The sequence below is a fragment of the Hippocampus guttulatus genome, chromosome 10 (genome assembly GCF_054856545.1).
Source record: "Hippocampus guttulatus isolate MCC_2025c chromosome 10, RoL_Hgut_1.0, whole genome shotgun sequence".
Lineage (NCBI taxonomy): Eukaryota > Metazoa > Chordata > Actinopteri > Syngnathiformes > Syngnathidae > Hippocampus > Hippocampus guttulatus.
This window is the reverse complement of record NC_141270.1, coordinates 12,557,084-12,578,770: the sequence shown is the minus strand read 5'-3', so window position 1 is coordinate 12,578,770 and position 21,687 is coordinate 12,557,084. Positions and strand designations below refer to the sequence as shown.

At 42.6% G+C, this 21,687-nt stretch overlaps 1 protein-coding gene across 1 annotated transcript; it reads left to right on the top strand.

Moving 5' to 3' along the window:
- Positions 1–2,986: 2,986 nt before the first annotated feature.
- Positions 2,987–16,177, top strand: ism1 (isthmin 1). Its single transcript, XM_086121704.1, has 6 exons — positions 2,987–3,737; positions 10,852–11,076; positions 12,131–12,368; positions 14,297–14,440; positions 14,641–14,730; positions 14,915–16,177. Exons 1-6 carry the CDS (start codon positions 3,612–3,614, stop codon positions 15,430–15,432), a joined length of 1,341 nt encoding a protein of 446 aa, XP_085977830.1. The 5' UTR covers positions 2,987–3,611; the 3' UTR covers positions 15,433–16,177.
- Positions 16,178–21,687: the final 5,510 nt, after the last annotated feature.

The following is a 21,687-nucleotide window of genomic DNA, read 5'->3' as shown; positions in this document are numbered from 1 at the left end:
AAGTTGATCGATTCACCAGCATATTTGTGAAAATTGGCTTTCTCCAATTTCCAAAACAGGATTGAAAGCTGACAGAAGTAGATGTGTACCTTAGTTCTATGGTTCAGTTCTCGGCGGTGCTAATAGAGCAGTGAAAATTCTGACTTGTGAGGACAAAGATCATACTCATACATGGCCTCTAAGATGGCGCCCATGGATGTCAAATCAAAGCTACAAGGCTTTCCAAGAAAATATCACTGGTGCTCCAATAAAATATGCCCAACAACAAAATGTCACATTTTTGCCGCGATGAGGGTACGTGCTTGAGCAGAGCAGATGTGAATACTGATCCAAATGCTTCAATGGGGGTGGATTTTATTTAAAAAAGTTAACACTTCAACGCGGGGCTCATCGGAATGTTTATGAAAAGACAAGGCAATTTTGGTGAGTTAAAGAGAAGCTCAGAATAGACAAGAGTATGACACTCCTAAAATCGGGGCAATAAGTAAATAAGCCACATTGTTGTTAAGATGCAGGTGTTAAAACTGAGAGGGTGAAAAAAGTCGAGGCTTATACTGTAGTTGGAACGCTATGGTGAACGGTGACCTGCGACACCTTATCAATTGAAGCTTAACTCGTCAGCCATATCTTGTTTAATTTGTGTGCGTGTGCTGGTGTGAAAAACAACTCTGACTCCACCCTATATTCAACATACAACAGCTTCAACTTGTGACTCCGATAATGTGTGCTGACTCAAAGGTGATGCGGGTAACGCTTGTGTGTGTAGCCAGACTGGCCTGCAGTCACTTGTAACTGGCCTCAGCTTCAACCCAAATGGCAAATGGTCTTGAGTGGCATTCAAAACATCTGTGCAGCCAGATGTCTGGTGGCAAGGCCCCAGCAAGCAGCCTGCACCAGCCCTCGTTTGAACTGCACATCCAAATAGACTGCACTTATTGGAATGGCATGTAGCTGCTATTCTAAAGGGGGATCCTCTGCCATGCTTTGATGTCCACCACTGTGTCCAAAGCAGCCAATGTCTTCCTCTCTGCGCTCTGTTTTCCATTTGGAGGGAGATCTTTCAATTGTGGCGAGTGATTTTTGAAGTGAAGCAGACAAAGGAGAGATTTACATGATTCAGACAGCTCCGCTGGGTCTGGCCCAAATAAGACAGCAACACAAGATTGCTGCAGTGTTGGAAGCTTCGAGGTAAAGTCAAGATTTTGTTTTCCCCTGCTTGCCAAGTAGTGAGTGCGCCTTTGGATGAATTCTTAGCAATAAATGTGAGCCACTCATCATGAACTGAAAATTGATTCTTACTTATCGTTTGTGAATGGTAGCATCTCTTGGTGACTTTCGGATGGCACCGTTGGGGTTGGACTGGCCCCTGATGCAGGCCAATCTCAGCTGGGAATTGACCAGCCGTTGGGGAAACTGAATTACTGATGGCCACCTCACCCCTGCGACGGTATGTATACGCGAAAAACTTTGCTGATTTAAATTGTTCAGGCGGTGTCATTGCAACACAGCTATTATTGTGACCGATAAATCTCTATATCAAATGAGATTACTCCTGGGTCTGTGTTATCATTATGATTGCACTTACTTACTGTGTAAAACATATAAACAGAAAGACCCACTTGAAGGCAACCCCCATTTTAAAAATAGAAATATATTTACATTTACATTCCATATGAGGAATCGAAACATCTCCTGTGACAACCCTGAATGCCAATGATCTGACTTCTAAAACAACAAATTGCTTTTGTACTCTCTGTGGCATCTTGGTGCCAAGAAACTACGCTCAAGTGAATTGAGGATCTTCTTGTGCTGCTTTGCCTTGTGGCATCTGTTGTTTGTTATGAACTGTTTAAGCGGGACCATCAATTACTTGTGGAATTTTGAAATTCATAACCGGGCTCGGCCCCTATCCTCCACTTACAGCAGGGGGTGCCTCTATTCGCTTTTTAATTCTGATTGTAGTACGCAGTGGAGCACAACTGCATTTTATTTTGAGCGCAATTTATTTCCCAACCATAAATCTTGCAAGAAAACACACAAAGAAAGTCGACAAATATGACGAATTTGGGTTTCACATGTCACAGTCACAGACTACAAATCAGGGCACTAGTAATTAAATATGCAATAAAAAGTGCACATTGTCAGTCGGTACAGGACTACCCCACAATTATTATGCTGAAAAAAGCTGAAGCAACTACGAATGTACAAGAGAAAGAAGACGACATTTCAAAACACTTAATGCATGTGTGAAAAAGCTTAACGTTGCTTAATACCATAAAACTGGTATGAATCGTCACCCAAAATTCATGTGCACATCTCTAAAAATACCAAAACGATCGCCACAGTATCTGGGATTTTACGGTCATTAAGCATTTTTCTCATTAAGCATGAGTAGGGTACTCATGTTGTTGAGGAAGACGGTAATGTTCATACAATTCAAAATATACAGTAGGTTGGTTGATATTTTCAGGGATTGATTGGGTCTTGTTTGAGATGTCCACACCAAGTGTTTCTCTTTTTTTCAGAGTGAGAGAAAAAACACTCAACTCCTTAAAAATCCAAATATTCAGTGGGCATAGGTAGAGATGCGCATACGAATTTTAGTGACGATTGATTGTAGTTTTCTATCACTGCGCGGTGTTCAGCTTTTTCTCAATAGTCTTTGTCTATAGGGAGGAAAAGAAAAGGCTTCATGGCTATGAAATCCATAATTCACTGCCAATTGTTTTGAAATTTTCAGAGGTTCAAGAAAACACGTGCATGTGAATTTGGACAATGACTGCTTGAAGTAGTTTTCCCATTAAGCATTTTGGAATGTACCAAAAGAAGAAAAAAAACAATGATTTCTACTTGGTTTTGAGTTGAGCCAAGAAGGGGCTCAAAGAGTTAACATGGGGAGGGCGCCTCGTGGAAGGCGGTGGAGGAGGGTGGGGTGCACGGTATAAAAGTCACTCAAGAGCTCTGAAGTCAAACGTGCCATGCGAGTTTGCTCTGTGTCTGAGCCCCTTCCTCCTGCTGGACACCTTGAGGTGTGAGACCCTCTTTCTACGTGCACCCCCACCCTCCTCTTCCTCACCGCGCCACCATTATGGAGGATTTTGTGAAGAGAGCGGAGCACGCGAGCGTGGACTCAAGAGGTCGAAGACATCTTTAGGAAACTTGTTTGGTTCAGATCCAAACGGCTCTCGTTGCGCGGCCGAGCCATCCTATGGCGCACGATGCGGACAAAAGCGGAAACGTTTCCTAAGTGGCATTGAGGACGAACGAAAGTGTGAATTCAGGATTTGATGCTGCAGCCAGCCGCTCGAACTGGATCCGAACCAGCAGATGCACACGTGTGTTTCATTCCAAGTGCAAACAATTCATTGTTTATTGAGGGAGAAGTCCGCCAGATCTGCATTACCACCCTTTACCCAAAGTAAACTTTGGACTTTTGGGGGACTGCGTCGATCCGTTTCCCCTCACTTTTTGCATTTCTGATTCCCGAAGTGGCTCCGAAGTGGTGTTGCGGCTCCTCGTCCCCGGCAGATCCGGAGATCGGAGCCTCTGCACCGGGCGGAGGCGGAGCCGCTGCGACCTCTGAGGCTCCAAAGGGCGGCCGCGTCAGGAGGATGTTGCGGCTGGCTGCAGAGCTCTTGCTGCTCCTGGGACTTCTCCTCCTCACCCTGCACATCACTGTGCTCCAGAGCAGCCCGTTGCCGCCGGCCAACGTCAGCCTGAGCCTGGATCAGAGCGAGGTATGTCCGGTGATGGTGGGAGTCTTCACAGATGGGTCTGATCAAATATGAGGGTGTTGACACATGCACGGAAGCGAGGGTGTCCCCCGGGGATGGCAGTCAGTCAGTCAGTGAGCACGCAGGGTCAGGGGTCACCCCCTCCAAACCCAAGGCAGACACACCCCCTGTTGTTGTCCTGGGGGGTTAAATGCTTGCCATGGGCACTTCTCTGTCATCATGCGCACATCACTGTCGTTTTGGGTGAGGAGCTCGACAGGTCAGAGTTGGACCCTAAAAATGCATCCCTCACTCCGCTTTTCTCTTGCAAACCTCCGCAGATCCAGGCAGAAATTCAACTTCAATTGGCTTCTATACGCCACAGTATTGCACCTCAGTCACTTGTGTGTGCAGCATCATTATACTGTGGGGGGGAGAGAGAGAGAGAGAGAGAGAGAGATGTTGCAATGTTGCATTTGATGGAATGTGTTGTATTAAGATAAGATAAGAAGATAAGAAAACCTTTATTGTCTCACAATGGAGGAATTGGCAATTTACACCAGCAAAGTTTGGAGGGAAGAAAGTAGAAAAAGTAGAAAACAAGTATTTGCATGCACAAAATAACTAAAAAAAAAAAGAACTATCCACAGTAAAGAATGCAATATAAAAAATACAAAATATAAGATATAAGCATATATGTACTTGCGTATATGCTGCATAAGGTGGCTGTGCTGTTAGTTTATTTTTTTTGTTTGTTTGTTTGTTTTTTAATTGAATGTGTCAATACATGATCCTGGTGTCCTATAGATGCAACTTATGATGATATGTGATGCCTTTTTATTATGTATTTCAATAGTTAGACATTCCATTAGGTTTTCTATTGTGCTTGTCAATCTCTCGATTTTACTGCATTTAAGTGCTTTGTCTATTGCTATTTACAATGGGTGAGTGGGGGAGAGTCCAGGTTTTCAGGTGCGTTTATTCAGTAGCCTGACAGCAGTCGGCAGGAACGAGCGGCGGTACCTCTCCTTCTTGTGGGTGTATCAGTCTGTGGCTGAAGGAGCTGCCAAGTGCTGTCAAGGTGGCCTGGAGGGGGTGTGAGGGTCTGTCCATCATAGCTGTTAGCTTAGCTAGTATCTATCCTCCTGTTGCCCACCTCCTCCAGAGTGTCCAGGGAGCAGCCCAGGACAGAACTGGCCCTCCTGACCAGTCGCTCCAATCTCTCTCTGTCCTGGGCTGAGATGCTGCCTGACCAGCAGACTAAGCCATAATGGATTGCTGAAGCCACCACAGAGTCATAGAAAGTTCACATTGATTCTTTTTTTTTCTACATTTATTAACCTCAATATAATCCCATTATGAATTCTACTCACTCTTTGCTGAAGATTTGTGTTGCACACTGTGAACCACATACCTGTCAACTTGTACGTTTTAAATTTAAATTTTATACGTTTTTTTAATCATTTCAAATCATGTCCGGCGTGTTAAAACTTTTATAGGGGGCAAAAAATAAATAAATTATGAAACGATATCACAAAGACCATTTTGGCTCAAATCCAGATCGTCTCACCTGCTGGTAGCCAATGACAATGCCGTTGTCGATCGCTACTATTGTCATGGTAAACCAGCAAAAGTAATCCACAGTCGTATTTTCTTTTTTAATCGCTACGTACGGTCGGATTGATAAAGCAGGATGTGCACATGCGCGGTAAACTGTTTTTTGTTGCTTTGTAAGGGGAATCGTAATCATTTATAAGGGCAGGTATTAGCCGAGGTTGACAGGTATGGCACCAAATCACACACACACAAGCACGTATGCATGGAGCGATGCCATAATGAATATAAAAAGCTATGATGTTAACCTAGCCCTTAAGTCATAAAAAAATCTGAATATGACTTATTAATATTTTATTATTGCATGTTCTACCCATGCCTGAATGGGTTTTATCCAGGAACTCCGATTTCCTCCCACATTCCAAAAACATGCATGGGAGAGTGATTGAATTTTCTAAATTGTCCTTAGGTGTGATTATGAGTGCAAATGGTTGTTTGGCTGTGCTTGCCCTTCAAATGGCTGGCAAACAGTTCAGGGTGTTCCCAGCCTGCCCCGCCTGCTGCCCAAAGACAGATGGGATAGGCTCAAGCACACCCGCCTCCAGAGTGAGGAAAAGCAGATCAGATCATGGACGAATGGAGACGAATGGATGTTATTATTATTGATACGAAAACCTGATGTGCTCGAGAAAGAAAAAAAACCGAGGGTGAATTCAGAATCAGTGCGTAAAATTCATCGAGAAATAAATTATTTGCATCTCTGATTTAAAAAAAAAAGTTTTGTAATTGAACACAGGGTAACTTTTTGTTTGCTTTGAAGTTTAGAACATAACGACATGTCCCCATTTCACCAGGCGAACATTTGTCAACATGTCACCTCTAAAGAGATGCTCTAATCTATTTTCGCAGCAGTAGAAAGGACACATACTCCAGTCGAACCTCCAGTCCTGACCCAGAGGTTAAGACAGGTCTGGGATTAACAGGCTTTTCCGCGAGTGTTTCACATCCTCCAGCTACTTGTTGATATATATTTAGCGTGCAGCCGAACATTTATTTTCTCACATCCAAATGATGGATAGGTACTTATAACCTATGGAGTGGTAACCGCCCCCACCATCACCAATAAAAGCTTACGGTAAATAGCACTAAATGACTTAAAATAATGTTTCCTCTAATTTACGGATGGTATTATAACAATGCTTCACTGTTAGTACCATCACAGCAAGTCTATGTTCAGCTGGATGTGAAGACATGCATAGCTGAGGAAATATTTCAAGAATGTGTGGAATATTTGACACACGGCCAACTGTTTGATTGGGCAGGCAGGGCGGAGGGAGTAGCCCCACCTTGCCCAAAAATTTATATATATATATATATATACACAGTATATAGCACAAACTACTCACAGCCTTTTGAAAATGTCTTTTGCTTTTTCTTCACTCTGTCATCCATATTTTTAGCTGTGTTAAAATCAATGAATATACGAATAAAAGAGTTTATCTGCTCTACTTATTTTTTGGGCCCACATACATACTCCACTGTGTGGACATGCTCCAGTGGTCCACCACAAGGGACGATGATGTAATCTTTGAGAGAGGCTTGTCACAACCCAGGAGTTGCATTGTCAGTGTCAGATTGAAAATGCCATTCAGAGAAGCACCAATGACAGAATGTGGCTTCCCGCACCTGTAGTGTTGCAGTTTAAAATGGAGGTGTGATATTGTGGAACAAATGTTAACAGGAGGGTTAAAGACCCTCTTTCACGAGCAATCTGTTGCATCGCAACACATCTCCCTGCCGTCAGCGGCCAAATCTCGACAAGTCTTGGTGAAATCTCACGCTCTTGTGAGTCTAAACAAAAGAATGGGTGTCATGGCGGCGCCAGAGCTGCATGTCTCAATGAAGAAGGCTTTGGTGACATTTTTCATGCAACAAGAAAGGACAACTTGGAGAGGAATCAAAAGATTTGCACATTTGCTGCACTGCTATGAAATTCGTTGATGCTGTGGCACGGCCCAGTGCCCCTTGGCTACGGAACAGAACTCCGGCAGTGTTTCCTGATATGTTTCTTTTTTGGAGTCAAACGTACTGTATTGCCTCAATTGTTGTATTTATAATCATCTTAAAATTTTTAATTCCAATTTTATTTTGTGAATTTTTTTTCTAGACGAGTACTTTATTACACATGTAACCAAAGAGTGACTCGTGTGATAGGGCAAGATCCTTTTGTTTTCCTCCTATGTGAGTGCAGTGTTGAGAATCATCTGGCACAGTGTGCAACTGCCTTCATTTCCTGCCAACCTCCCGGAGGGGGGTGGGGGGTGTTGGGGGGTGATGCCCCCCTGACTTGTTCCCAATTGAAAATGGAGTCATGCCCCTTTAAGCAGCCGTCACAAAGTGAAAAAAAGGGAAGCGGGAAAAGAACGGGAGAGAGAGTAAGGGGGTGTGCGGGAGGGTGGCTTGTGTGTGCATGTGTTCATTCATGGCTTTTGAGAGTTTGAGGGTGACACCCTGGGGGGCCCAGATGAACTGAGGGACTGTGTGTCACTTTTGATCTCCAAATTAAAGCGCACAGCTCATTGAGGAGGATTGCACGAGACTGATGGCAAATGGAGTTCAGCCTGAATTTTGCTTTCGTCATTTTATTTATTTATTTCCAAACCACTTTTAATCTGCATCTGACTCTGGACTGTATTAAAGACAAATGAGAAAACAACATGGTTTTCCTCTCAATTTCCATTGAGGCTCATATGGAAAAGAGAGGGGTGCTCATTTTGACACGATCAGGAAGTGATGGAGGTTACACAACTCAGACGTAATTCCTTTCTTATGTGTAATTCGCTCATATTTTCCAACTACGGCTTTTTGGCTATTTGCTGAAATACTGAATGTGTATATAATTTGCGGTTGGCAAATCACAGTTGTACTTGTGAATTAAAGCTACTTTAGTTCCTTCAAATAGTTTACAACCCTTTTGTTTATTTATATCAGACTGTAATACTTTTCATTCCACACCTAATCATGAAGAATGATGCATTCCAGCATGCTGTATTAACAGAGACATTTGGTGTCCACCTTTTCCGGCATTGAAAAGTAGACTCTGAAAAGGTTGAAGGTCACAATTACGGTCGATTGCCAAATGCCTGAGAATGAAAACATCATAATAAGGTAAATAAAACAACGTTTCGAAAATAATTTAGGAGTTAATTTCTATTCAAATAATCATTTCTGATCATTTGTGAATGTTTAAAGTATGAAGATATTGTCCTCGCATAATGGCGCGATTATTATTATTTTTGGCCTAAAATTAAACATACATTCAATATTTGTTTTTTTTTTGTGTGTGTTTTTTCAGAGAAAAACACTATTTTAGAAAGGTGGCAATCAATATCAGTATAAAACAGTACTTTCAAATTCACTGCCCACTTCATCGATTTAACATTGAAATGTTAATGATAAAAAAAAGGGGGTTTGTCCTTATAGAAAGTATAACAGCCACACATAGCACTCTTTCCACCAACATGGAAAAAAACAAGCAAATATTTACGACATCATCCATGTATATATTCTTTATGGCGTGACATATAGATTTAGTGACAGCTTCCAGTCAGACTAGTGTATCTTTAGTTTGTACAGTAAATTAGCTAAATATTGCTTTTACTTGAAGTTTTTACAGCTTGCATCAACAACTGGCAGTCTGTCCAAAATGCCCAGTTTACTGTCTGCAAAATAGTTGAGATGAACCATGCGTAAATCGAAGTGCGTTATGGTATTAAAGCTAAACATTGGAACGACACGACTGTGGCATGGGAAGTAGGGGAATACTTTAACGTCTGACATGAGATCATCTAAATTGGAAGTGGCATTAGATCATCTGTATGCCACATGTAACACAACATCTGACAACAGAATGACGGCTGGTTCCGATTACACTGGATAATGAAGGATTTAACCCACAAACACTCGTTTGGTTTCATGATGCAATTGTGACGCAATTTGTTTGATGAAATTAAATCAGTTGCGACGGAAGCATAAAGTCTGCTCATGTTTGAAGAAAAACAGTTAACAGCAGAACAGAAATCTTGATTCTCAAAAAGGTAGAAAAGAATACCGGTACTGTTAACTATTCTCTCTGATTTGCAAACTGTTATGAACAGTGTCTTATAAAGTACAAAAGGTTACAATGTTCATCCTAGTTATTACTGTGGGGATGGGGATGATAATTCAGGCTCACTTAAAGTCTAAAGGTCTCATCTGGATCCAATTCCAACATATTTAGAATCTAAATGACCGTTCTTACAGTATTGACAGTGATAAGAGGTTGCTCACTGGAAGTGTGGAAAGACTGGATGTAATTCTAATACAGTATGTTAAGGAGGACTTGTGGTTTTCCTGTCACAAAAAGGTCAAGTACTTGGACATAAAGTAAATATACGGTAAGCACAGCACTATAGAGATACGTATTAAGGCAAAGACATTGTAACCGCAAAACGTCAGTCTCTTCTTGGCATCAGGTCTGTCTGCTTGAGAAGCAGCATTTTGTCCTCCGTCTGTCCATTGGAAGTTAACTGCACATTCTATAAAACAACACCAAAATATAATTGACCAAACAATGCAATGAATTATTGCTAATCATTTGAAATCACTACTTTTATCTGCCTCTCTTTGTAAAGTAAGCTTGGTTTAATGGAGTTGAACATTTCCCTTCACAATAGAATTAAAGTTACAGTACACGTACATTTCTAAACATTCCATCCATGCTGTGCAAGCTCAGAGTACCTATACCGGCCCAGAATGCTCCTTGGTTGGACACAAATAGCTCCAACAGAGAGTATTATGGCGACTACAATGCGGCCGAGCTAAAACTTTGTGTGTGACTGGCCACCGCAACCGTACAGCACTGTTGCCATGTTTTCAGGCTTCAAACCCAGCCACACAAACAGAGGGGTGGAAGAAATGAAGCATAAACAAACATAACACGGTGCAGGATGATTTCTTGGCGCTATTTTGTGCCACCCTATCTGTGACCGTTTGTCCGGTTAGGAAGTAATTGTTGAGGAAATGCACCGACTCCTTTGGCTCCAAGAAACCCAAAATCATGATTTTACAATGTTTGCTATGGGTTGTCTATGCAGACACTGCAATGGAAAACCATCAGTTTCGCCCAAGTTGGTCTCTCGGCCAGCATCGGCGCATGCTATGTACGTGTGCGTTGCAAATTACTGTGTTAAAATATCACCATTCTGTATGGGTTAAAACAGAATAAGCATTCAGTCCAACAGACACTGAAAGCAGTTGTTAGACAGATGATTTAGGCAGATTATGTTTTGGCTGAAGCAGACTACAATTTCTGGCTCCGCTGTTTGGAGCTCACAGTTGAGAGATATTTATGGCATTGGTAATGTCCACATGAATGTCTTGTCAACATGGGAGATCAGCCTAATATTGTTGGATTTGCAGATGCCAAGTCACAAATTCTGAAGTTGTTTTTCTCACTCACACCTGACGTTTAAAGGATAGTAAAACTGTCTTGTATCAGGGCTTCACAAACCAATATAATATTTTCCTGTCTCCCCTTTGGCAGAACATCATCCACGCAAAAAGCAGCTCACTGGGCCAACTGACTCCTGAAGGCTCCTGGCGGTCTGGCGCGGAGCGTCGCTTGACCCATCGGTCCTCCGCCCTGCCGTGGGCGCCAGGCACTGGCAGTGACGTCCACAAAGATGGCCCTGGGGCTTTTATCCTGGATCTGCAGAATTTCCCTGACCTCTCTAAAGCTGATATCAATGGACAGAATCCCAACATACAGGTGATCATGTGTGACTGTGCACCTGCCCCGTTGCTTTCATGCTTTCACTGACTTGTAAGACATGGCTACCCAAGCAGTCAGGACAGGAAGAGTGAGCAGGAAGATGGAGAATAGTTTGGTGCACATCACTGACCCCCCTTTCTTCCGTGCCTTCCTCTGCCTCCCCCTCTTTCCCGCTTCCTGGGATGGAGTGAAGTTAAGGGTAGACTTTGAGGTCTCATGTCCATCATAATGACAACTGAAAGGCAGACATTTGCCAGCAATACCCCGCTGCTCAGCCTCATGCATGAAGACAGCTGGCGGCTTATGTAAATTTGTGGCGAGGCCTCATCCATAAGTTCCTCTGGGTGCAGATGGCCGGCTAACCACCGCTATGTTGAAATGATTCTCCTGTTTTAATCTAGCAAGGGGGTCCCTTCATTTTCCTGCGAGCATCGCCACTAAGTCCGAGGGCGAACAAAGTGTATTAGCGTCTCAAGATGTGGGAAGAGAGAGGAGCCACCAATCGAGCAAGGGCGTGAGGCTGTGGGAGAAGAGGGGGAGGCGGCGGGGGTCTTTGATCCTGGGATTCATCTGGCTTTCATGGTCTGGAGGAGGCTGAGGGGCCCTTTGAACTTTGTGTTTAGGTGGAGAGAGCCAGTGAGGTGGGAGGGTGGCTGAGGGGCAAGGGTGCTGGTCCTAGCTCATCTGGGAGGCACATGTGTTTGTACAGAATGGGGGAGGGAAGTTGGGGATGGGGGGACATGGCGATCAGGAGGTGTCACCTCTTTGCACCCAGTTGACCCGTTTGGTCAAGGAGAGGAAACTTTAATAAGATTCGCCTGAGGGGAAATTACATTTTCACCTTGGATGACATTGTGCAATCTCATTGGCGAGATCGGGGAGCGGTCACGACAAGCCCTAATGTTCGCACTCCATCTAATGGGTCCTCTGTTCTTGAACCGGCATCTGTCCAATGCCAAGATCAAATTCTTACAGATTGAGCTTCTGCCACCCCACCAAGAAAAGAGAAGTCAGCATGATTCTGAAACTGCCTTTCTTCTTTTTATGGAAGGTGACAATTGAGGTTGTGGATGGATTGGAAGCACACGAGCCAGAAAAAGGCCACCGCAAGGAGAATAAACCCAACTGGGCTTCTCCTAACTGGAGAAACTGGTGGCCTCGCACTTCCTCCACCACTCAAGCGGAGGAGCATGATAGCGGTGGCGAGGACAGTAACTTCCTGAGGCCGCCGGTGGACTGGGACCGGAGAGGAGGCACAGGAGACAGAGGCAAACCCCAAACGGAATATGGTGAGAAGCACATCAGCGGCTTTGACAAAGAATATTTACAGTAAATTTCATGGTCTAGCATGTCCACATTTGGCCATGGTTTGATGTAAAATCTATAATTTACAGATTTGCTGATTCAGGCTGTCACCATAACAAGTGCTGCTATCCCCAGACAGGCTTTTGGCAGCTCTTGCTTGAAAGCTTTTAACACCCTTAAGAGACAGATTCCTCCACAGTGTCGAGCTCGCTAGGTGACACCATTTAAATGCTTCTTATCATCAAAGCTGAGCAACAGGAATGGTTGCCAAAAGCACTGTTGGGCTGCCACACCCCCCAAAAGACTCTCCTAGAGTAACCCCGCACATAAATCAGCTGTGGAAGAATTGACACTCACTGTCGTGCAGTATGCTTTCAGTCCAAGTCATAGCATGCCCAAACCAATGCGGTGGAACAAGAATGTGTCTGCTGTGGAAAATGTCACTTCATCCGTTCTCACTTTTACTGAAGCGGTTAGGCGTGTGACTTTACAGTATCTTCCTGTCAAACCCATGTCCGTGTCTAATGTTTCTAGCTTATCATTGTTGTCAACTCTCATTTTATCCTTTACAGGCAGGGAACTGGCCGATCTTCAGATCTCTCTGAGATTTAAACTCGGAATTCAGAATCGTGAAGTCAGTGAGGGTCAATTTCTGGAGCGTATAAGGCACGGCTCCAGGATTTTTTTCCTCTCCCAATGCTGTCTGGAACTTTCCGGAAACGTGACATAGATATGCCGATTTGGGAAAAAACAAACCCACAAAATGACAAGAATATCAAAGCTGATCATATATCCTGGTACTGATGGATTAATCTTCCTGGTGAAACGCAGTCTATGTTCTATATAAACAGTATACAATGTATTGTTGTACTGTTAGCAATATGCGAACAACAATTTAGCATGTCTATCAGTACTGTCTTATCTGGAAATTGATTTTGGACATAGGCCAGAAATACACGCATGCAAAAACAAGATCCTTTGAATGTGAAAAGTTAAACGGGCGCTCATGTCCTATGCATCTGGGCTTTCGGTACCTTGCTTGAGGGCCACTCAGCAGTACTTTGGACGGAACTGACATCCCTCAAGCAACAAGTTGCTGGTTCCAAATTTTGGAATTATTACACCAGTATTCAAATGTGGTCTCGGGTCTCACTTGCTGTCTAATATTCCAGTGAAAGGGCAAAGAAGGAGCACTGGGTGTCTATCTGCTTATAACGAGCGGCAGATGGCAAGTGGTGGGGGTGTAGTCCAGAAGAGGGTTTGGACCTTGGCCAGAAATACTTTCATCCCAACATGCCCACATTAATTCACCTCATTGATGGAGTGCTGCGTTCCAGACAAGCATGTCAGTGAGATCTGCGTTTGCATGCGGTTGCGCAGATGGACTCCGGCAGTCGAAGAGCCGAGTCTAACCGTTTCCATGTATGCCCATTACCGCCATGTGCTCAACGATAATTGGACTTAAAGAGGATTTCTTGCAAATTCACTTTCCATTTTCAATCGGATGAATCACGGATGGAGCAACTTAATGGTGTCCAGGGTGCGCCTCGACTTGGAAACGCAGACCTAGATGTCTTAAATCATTGGTGGAATTTGCTAAATTTAAGTCTGTGACTCCACTCACTGACTCAACGCACACACACATGCTGCTCATTGCCATGGCATTATTTGTTTAACAATCATCCATGAGTTGTTACAACACAATTCACACAGAAAAGCTCATCTGGGAAGTTTTTTTTCCCGTGGAAAACAAAAAGAGAAAAAAAATAAGAATCTTGAACCCACACCGCACTTCCCCTCTCATGTGGTATCCAACTTAATACAAAGTCTTAGTGAGGCAAGCTAATACAGTAGAGTTAAAGTTCAGCATGTGGCCTACTTCAGCGTTCTCATCATTTTCTCTCCAATTCAGACTACATGGATGGGGAGGGGGACTGGAGTAACTGGTCACTGTGCAGTGTCACCTGTGGAAATGGCAACCAGAAGAGAACCAGGTCTTGTGGTTACGCCTGTACTGCCACTGAGTCCAGAACATGTGATATGCCAAACTGTCCAGGTAAATACTTGATGTCGGCATTATCGGGCTGACTTGATAACTTTACACTCGCTGGGCACTTTATTACAACTGTTCATTTGAAGAAAAAAAAAAAAGATTAAAGTCTTGTATTGGCTGTCTTTACATTGCCTCATGTCGGGGTCAACGCTGTACATTCAGTATTAAAGGCCAGTAGATAATCTGTTTCACCCTTTACTTAGGTATTGAAGATGCCTTCAAGACAGCAGCGACTGAAGTGAGCCTGCTTGCAGGAACAGATGATTTCAATGCCACTGAGCTCTTTGGTGTTGGTATGTTTCTCGCTACTCTTTTAGTACTCCGCACCATCCGTCATTTGAATGTTCCCACTCTGTCAGAATCACTTCATCAATTCTATGTTGCGGTCTCACACTGTAACATTATATGTACTTATTGTTTTTATCTTCCACTACTGCAACAAGATTCAGCGATTTAAAGTGTCTCCATATTTTCTAGATACAGACAGCTGCGAGCGATGGATGAACTGCAAGAGTGACTTCTTGAAGAAATACATGACTAAGGTGGCCAATGACCTTCCCAGCTGCCCTTGTTCATACCCAACCGATGTAGCGTATAGCACTGCCAATGTGCACGACCCTCCTTCGCGCAGATATTTCCGCTGGAAAGATGCCAGCGGGCCAAAAGAGAAACTGGACATCTATAAGCCCACGGCCCGCTACTGCATTCGCTCCATGCTGACACTGGAGTCCACCACACTGGCTGCACAGCACTGCTGTTACGATGACAACATGAAACTCATCACACGAGGCAAAGGCGCCGGAACACCCAATCTTATCAGTACGGAGTTCTCGGCTGACCTACACTACAAAGTGGACATCTTGCCCTGGATCATATGCAAAGGAGACTGGAGTCGCTATAATGAGGCAAGACCACCAAACAACGGACAAAAGTGTCGCGACAACCCTCAGGAAGAGGATTACTACAAGCAGTTTGAAGAAGCAAGGGAATTCTAGCCTTGAATTTGGAGCGAGATCCATCATGGTGACGCCAACAATTTGTTTTCACAAGTTGAGGTTGCGAGGCATAACACGTAACTAGTGCTCTGAAGCAAGAAGACCTACAACAGATGAGACCATTTTCATTTGATGCCAGTAACATTTGTTCACTCAATCAGGTGCCATCTTAACAACTTTTTCAAATATACCTGTGAGGTAGGATTCTTTCAGTGTCAGTGCCATTCTTCAATAAAAGGACTTTCTATTTTTAAAGGGAAAAATAAAAAGTAGCTTAGATATGTAAACTGTTTCAAGGTTTGCCTCGAAAAAGTATGTGTGGTCAACATATGTGATTGTAGAATAAGGAAATCCTTCAGGAATACAGTTTGTTGATTCGAATGGGAGGATGCGGGAACAGATTTATGCTATTTTGGTCACTGGCAATATCCGGGTTCTCATCTCATGTAAGCTTGTGAATATGGTTTATTAAGTATGCACATTGCAACTGTAATTTGTGACTGTACCCGCTGCCTCTCTGAGGAAGACGCCCATTGTAAAAAGTATGCATTGTCTCTGTAAAGTATTTATTTTAGAAGTATATTTCTGAATTGTTCATCTATCACTTGTCTCTCATTCTTGCAACCAAGGTTCTGGCTCGAATTCTGAAATAAACCATAATAGGAGTCAAGAATGTGTGTGAGTGCAATATTATGAAAACAATAATTTGCAGATTATAAATGTTGAAATAAAAGGATAAAATGTTGATGTCTGTGTTGTTTCTTATTAGGCCCTGGATCTGCAGTAACTGTTCTTGAAAAATATTCATACCCCTTAACCAGGCATGTCCAGCTCCGGTCCTGGAGGGCCACCGTCCTGCCTGGTTTCCATCTCTCCGGGCTGCAACACACCTGATTCAGATGATCAGATCATCAGCCAGCTCTGAATAAGCATTAGAACGATCCTGATGATTTGAATCAGGTGTGTTGCTCCTGGGAGAGCTGGAAAACAGGCAGGACAGCGACCCTTCAGGACCGACTTTGGACACCCCTGCTAAACTTTTTCACATTTTGCCACACTAAGGAATGGATGGATGGACAATCACAAACTTCACTGTTATTATTGAGATTTTATATGATCTCATATGATGAACAAAATACAGTCGAGATTGTGTTGTAAGGTCAAAAAAATGTAAAAAAATTCAAGTGGTATAAATACTTTTTCAAAGCAGGGAAACTGGTTGAACAGACCGTCCAATTTTCTTTCTTCTCCCAGAACTTAACACAAGCTTTCATTTTGGGAAAAAAAAAGGCAGTATCATCTCAACTTTGCCAATAGGATCTCACCAGTGCAAAGGGCTTTCATCTGTTTGATCCACTGCATCACATTAGTGCCTCCTTTTGATGGGATTTCTTTCAAGGCTTGTCTACTGAAAGAACCTCTTGAATTATTTTTGTCTTTGGAGTATCGTCACATTCCAGTATAATTTTTGTAGCACACATATACACACACAGTGCAGCCTGTCTATAGTAGGGACCTCTGACCAGCTGCAGCCATTGTCACACAGAGGAAGCCATTCATGGCGTGCTCATTCCTCCAGTTAACTGTACGCCACAGCAGGCCAAGTGCACGGCTCGTGTTTACAATGCAGCAGACTTCTTCCTCACTACCATGACGCTTACTTGCTCTTCTACACACACTTCAATGTGTACCACTTCACCACAGATATTCATCAGCAATGCAGCTTCTCGAACTATAATTAAAATGTAATTCTCTAAAGCTTGAAATGTATTTATCATCAGGCCCAAAGCCTGTAAAAGTATTCTTTTTGTGTGTCCCGTCCTTCCTCGGTTACAGCATTGTTTGAAGCTAATATTACAGTACATAGCTTGGATCGTTATCTATAGCAGGCCATCTGCTGCACAGGCCATTAAGAGCTAACGTGTTTGTCTTTATTTAGAAATACACTCACTGGCCACAATATTAGGCATCCTCACAATACGCAAGCTTTTTTTCTTTTTTAGAATAATGCATGACCATTCACATTGAGAGAGTGTCCGTCAGTGGCAGTGGAATAGAACTGAACTGTGTGCATACTCGGGTGTATTTTAATGATTTGGTTACCACAATTCAAAACACGAGAATATCCAAATATTAAACGGCTTTTACAAACAATTTTAGAAGTGGTTCTACACCACCGCAAAGTACAACCTCAATAATAAACATCGTGAAATCAGTACCTCTGTGACACCGACATCAGTTCATGAATTTGATTTCTGCAGCCCAGATGTAACATATAATTTGGTGAAAATAAATACAATAAGATTCCGACTACAGAGCCATTGGACTCACTTTAAGATATTGTGTTGCTCTGGTTACGCTGCAAAACATTTGATTCTTTTTATTGTTCAGCCTTTCTTGGCCCCAGTGAACGTACTCCACTTATGTCAAAGAATGGCTATTACTCTGACATAACGACTCAAATCTGCCAATTCACCTCAAAGCAAATGCAAAAAAGTAATTTAAAGGAACCTCTGAGCAAGAAAAGGCTATAGTTCATGCACACCAGTAGGCTATTTTAAAAACGAGAGAGAAAACTGCTATGGGTTGTGGGGCGTCACGGGAGGTTCTTTCTGTGATCCTATTTTAAGGATACTTCTCTCGTATATTTCAAAGGATTCACAGCATCATATTAGTGGTATATTGTTAAGGATCTGAAAGGGCTCATTAAGAAATACCAAGATATGATTGTTGGTATTTTACACTCTATTTCTGTTGAGAACATTTTTTTTTTTTTTTTGCACAAGGGGAAAAACCCAAGCCAAACTTTTCTCCATATCATTTCTCTGGTTAAAAAACCCCCCCAAAAAACAACAACTATCGTTTAATGTCCATGTTGGGGTTCTTGTAAAGTAGGGGATGAGTGAGTCAGCAACTCATCATGGAGTTGTGTAAATTTTATCCTCTCACACTCCCTTTGCTACTTTCTTGGTGCATCTGGGCCACAATACCACAAGGTCTTAACTCCATCATAAATGAAAAGGTCTGTGTTCTAATCTGGAATATCTGATCAGGACCTTCCTCCACCCATTCTGTCTGAGCAGTATAACAGGGGTGGGGCTAATTGCTTGGATGGAAGGTGAGAACGGCTGAATAAACAGTGGAAGCCCGAAAGAGCAGCATACCATGATCTGTCTTTTGATTGGCTGCGTTAGACTGTTTTCATTTTTGACTCTCAACTGTTGTTTTGGCTGTTCATTTCGGTGACAACTGTTTTTTGGGGAAGCGGAGCGCGCGCGCACTCTGCAATACTGAAACTTTCCAGAATATGTGGTTTCTGTTAAGTCATTTTGTTTGTGTCTTCAGCGACAATTGTAAGGATAAAGTGGATCGGAAAATAGCTGGACAGATGGATAGATGGATGTTTGTGTCATGTTCCGCTCTGTTTTGTTTTGTTTTTTGTTTGTTTCAGCACCAGCTGGAGAGTGGTGGGCGTAACCCTTCAACCCTGTGCCTGATCAAGGCAATCAACTGGCAGCCTACTTAAGGACTCGGACTTGTCTCCCCTGTCGGGACTATTGCTCTTGTTCAATGCTTTTACCCCAATATTATATTGTGTATTTTTGTTTGTGAATATTTGTTAAATTGTTGTATTTGTTCTAGGTTTCATGTGATTGAACCAACCTCATTTTGTTTTGTGCATTTCTTAATGATCATTCTGTCCTTGTAATTAGCAAGCGCTTTCTGTTCTCATTTGGTTTTCCTGTTTTTTGGCCGCCAGTGCTTTTTGTTGACTACTTTGTCAGTCCCTCGCTTTTCTTTAAATAAACCTCTTTTGTTATCACCATTTATCTGAGTCTGCATTTATGGGATCCACACTCCATCCGGTCTGAATCTAGACCACTTGTCAGTTTTTGAAAATTATCCTAATTTCTATACACTCAACATTCGGTTGGGCCTCCTCTTCCATAAACTACTGAATCATTGCAGAGGGGCTTCAATGGATTTTGCTTGACAATCATCTCAAGGATGCAACCATAGGTTTTTGTAATTACTTTTTAAGTGGCTTATCCTCCTTGTAGAGGGTCACTGACTGTCTTGTGGACATCTGCCTGTTACATGATTTCGTATTAGATTTATATTAGTCCACTTAGTGCAACAGCTCTCCAAAATATGATCATTCCTGATTTAACTGCAGACTAATGATCAGATTTAATCTGATGCAGGTGTTAGTTTGGGGAATGGAAATTTACAGGTGCTTCCATGTTTTCCCCTGAATTTTTCCTCTCTGCATGGTCAAACCATGTAAATGGTACTGACGACAACCTTTCTTTTCTTGATTTTATTATTGTGTTTCTTAGGGAAATTTGAAATTATTTTCGTTTGTGTCATGTCAGTGATCATTTTTGTTTTTCTACAAAATTGAACCAAATGAGCACCCAGACCGATGATTCCTTAACTTTTGTCAGTGGTTGTATAGTTCAATGGCCTGCAGAGACTACAATTTGTGGAAGTGTCTTTATAGTGAAGACAGTCAGAATTTCCACAGGCAGCTTTTGTTACCAATCAACGATGAGTTTGCGAATATGTTAGAGTTGTTGACATGGGCTGTTTCATCATAGTGTACACCGAACTGTGACCACTGTATGAATGGACCCCTCGTATATGTACATAAATATACGTATGTACACAGGTATATACATATTTTTCTAAGTATATCATCATCTGCAATGTCTTCAAATTTTCTGAGATAGATCAATCGATTATTTGTGATTTCATTATCTGTCAGCTATAAGTCAACTTGAATGAAATGAAGGCTTTAAATATTTTATTCTGTGTATGAATCTATATAGGGTTTCACTTTTGGAAATAAAACGAGTGACAAGAAAAAAACAATAGATGTACCTTTTCTTTACCAGAACTTGAACCCGAGCGGCTTGCTTCTTCATTGAACGAAACCTAAAATCCATTGTGCATGAAAATAATTAAAGGTAATAACTTGACACTCGTTCTGGTAAGACCTCCCTCCCTCCTGAGGGTCAATTTTGACTACAAAAGAAATCACCAGACTGTACACAGTGAATGTTGACCCTGTGTGTGGATGTGAAACAGTGACAAGATGGTTGGCATCTCTGAGGTGGGAGATTTTGGGCAGGGGTGAAGCTGCATGAGCACGGAAGGCGAGTGGCAGTGATTCATTCTGACAGTGGCGTTTGGCGTGTGAGGACAGCAACCTGGCCTGCTGCCTTTGATCTTTATTTGCTCCACCGTCTGTTTTGCATTTAAGAGCCTTGTTGAGGCACCAGGCATTGGATACACCTTGAATGGCTCAAGACTTTGTCCACTTTTTAAAGATCCAGGATCCCTTTTCAAAGCAAAAGGGGATTTCGGGGCAGAGCAGGTTCATGCTTGAAGGGCAAGGTTTCCAAGATGAATTTGCTTGAGGGTCTCCCGGCAACGGAGATTAGCTCTGATGAAAAGTGGGCGCTCTGTAATAGCCCATAATCAAGCTAATGCTGACTGGTGAGAGTCTGGGTGAGGGGAAAGGTAACAACCGTCTCTTTTTAGATGCGCTTGCAGGATCAAACCAGGGTCAGAAGGCTGGGGAGGAAACACAAACACATTTGTGACACTTCTTGTGACCTGTCAGCTACATTTTCCATGTCGGTGATCTCACAGGAGTGCGATTTCTTACACTTTCAAACCAAACTGCCAGTGGTCGAAGTCAATGTTAATGTCCAAGTATAGGAGCATGTAGAATTTGAGGAAAAAGAAACATATCTGTTGCCAAAATCACATTTAATAGATTTGTGAACATTACTAATTAACATATTAAAAAATAAATTATGGGTGCACTCATGTTAATACCAATAGAGCCATGAATGTATGTCTCGATAGTATCGGTGCCTTTAAAAATTCTCCAATACTACACATCAATACCACAATACTAATCTGACATAAAGCTCTCGGGCAGGAGGCATGTCAGCGGTGTTCTTGTGGAAATACTTTAAGGACACGGATGATGACACTTTTAGGCGACCACAAATTTTGCTTCGCAATCTGCTCGGGTGGCAACGGAGTTTGCTGCCCCGCCAATTCCAGCAAGCACAGTGTTTTGTGAGCATACACAGTGGTTAGTTGTGTTTCTTTGAGGGAGAGGAATTGTTGATAGGAGTTCATATTGTGTTTGGTATTTTAGCATGTAATGTTTTGTAACAACTTGACCTGTCATTAGACGAATCTGTGTTACAGTTAATGTGACATTTGTGTGGATAG

What these genes read in the sequence shown, in the direction of transcription:
- ism1 (XM_086121704.1), top strand. Translation starts at nt 3,612, where the DNA reads ATGTTGCGGCTGGCTGCAGAGCTCTTGCTGCTCCTGGGACTTCTCCTC. An exon ending in GACAGAATCCCAACATACAG is followed by an intron (nt 11,077 to 12,130) that starts GTGATCATGTGT and finishes TTTTTATGGAAG; the next exon opens with GTGACAATTGAGGTTGTGGA. An exon ending in TGATATGCCAAACTGTCCAG is followed by an intron (nt 14,441 to 14,640) that starts GTAAATACTTGA and finishes CCCTTTACTTAG; the next exon opens with GTATTGAAGATGCCTTCAAG.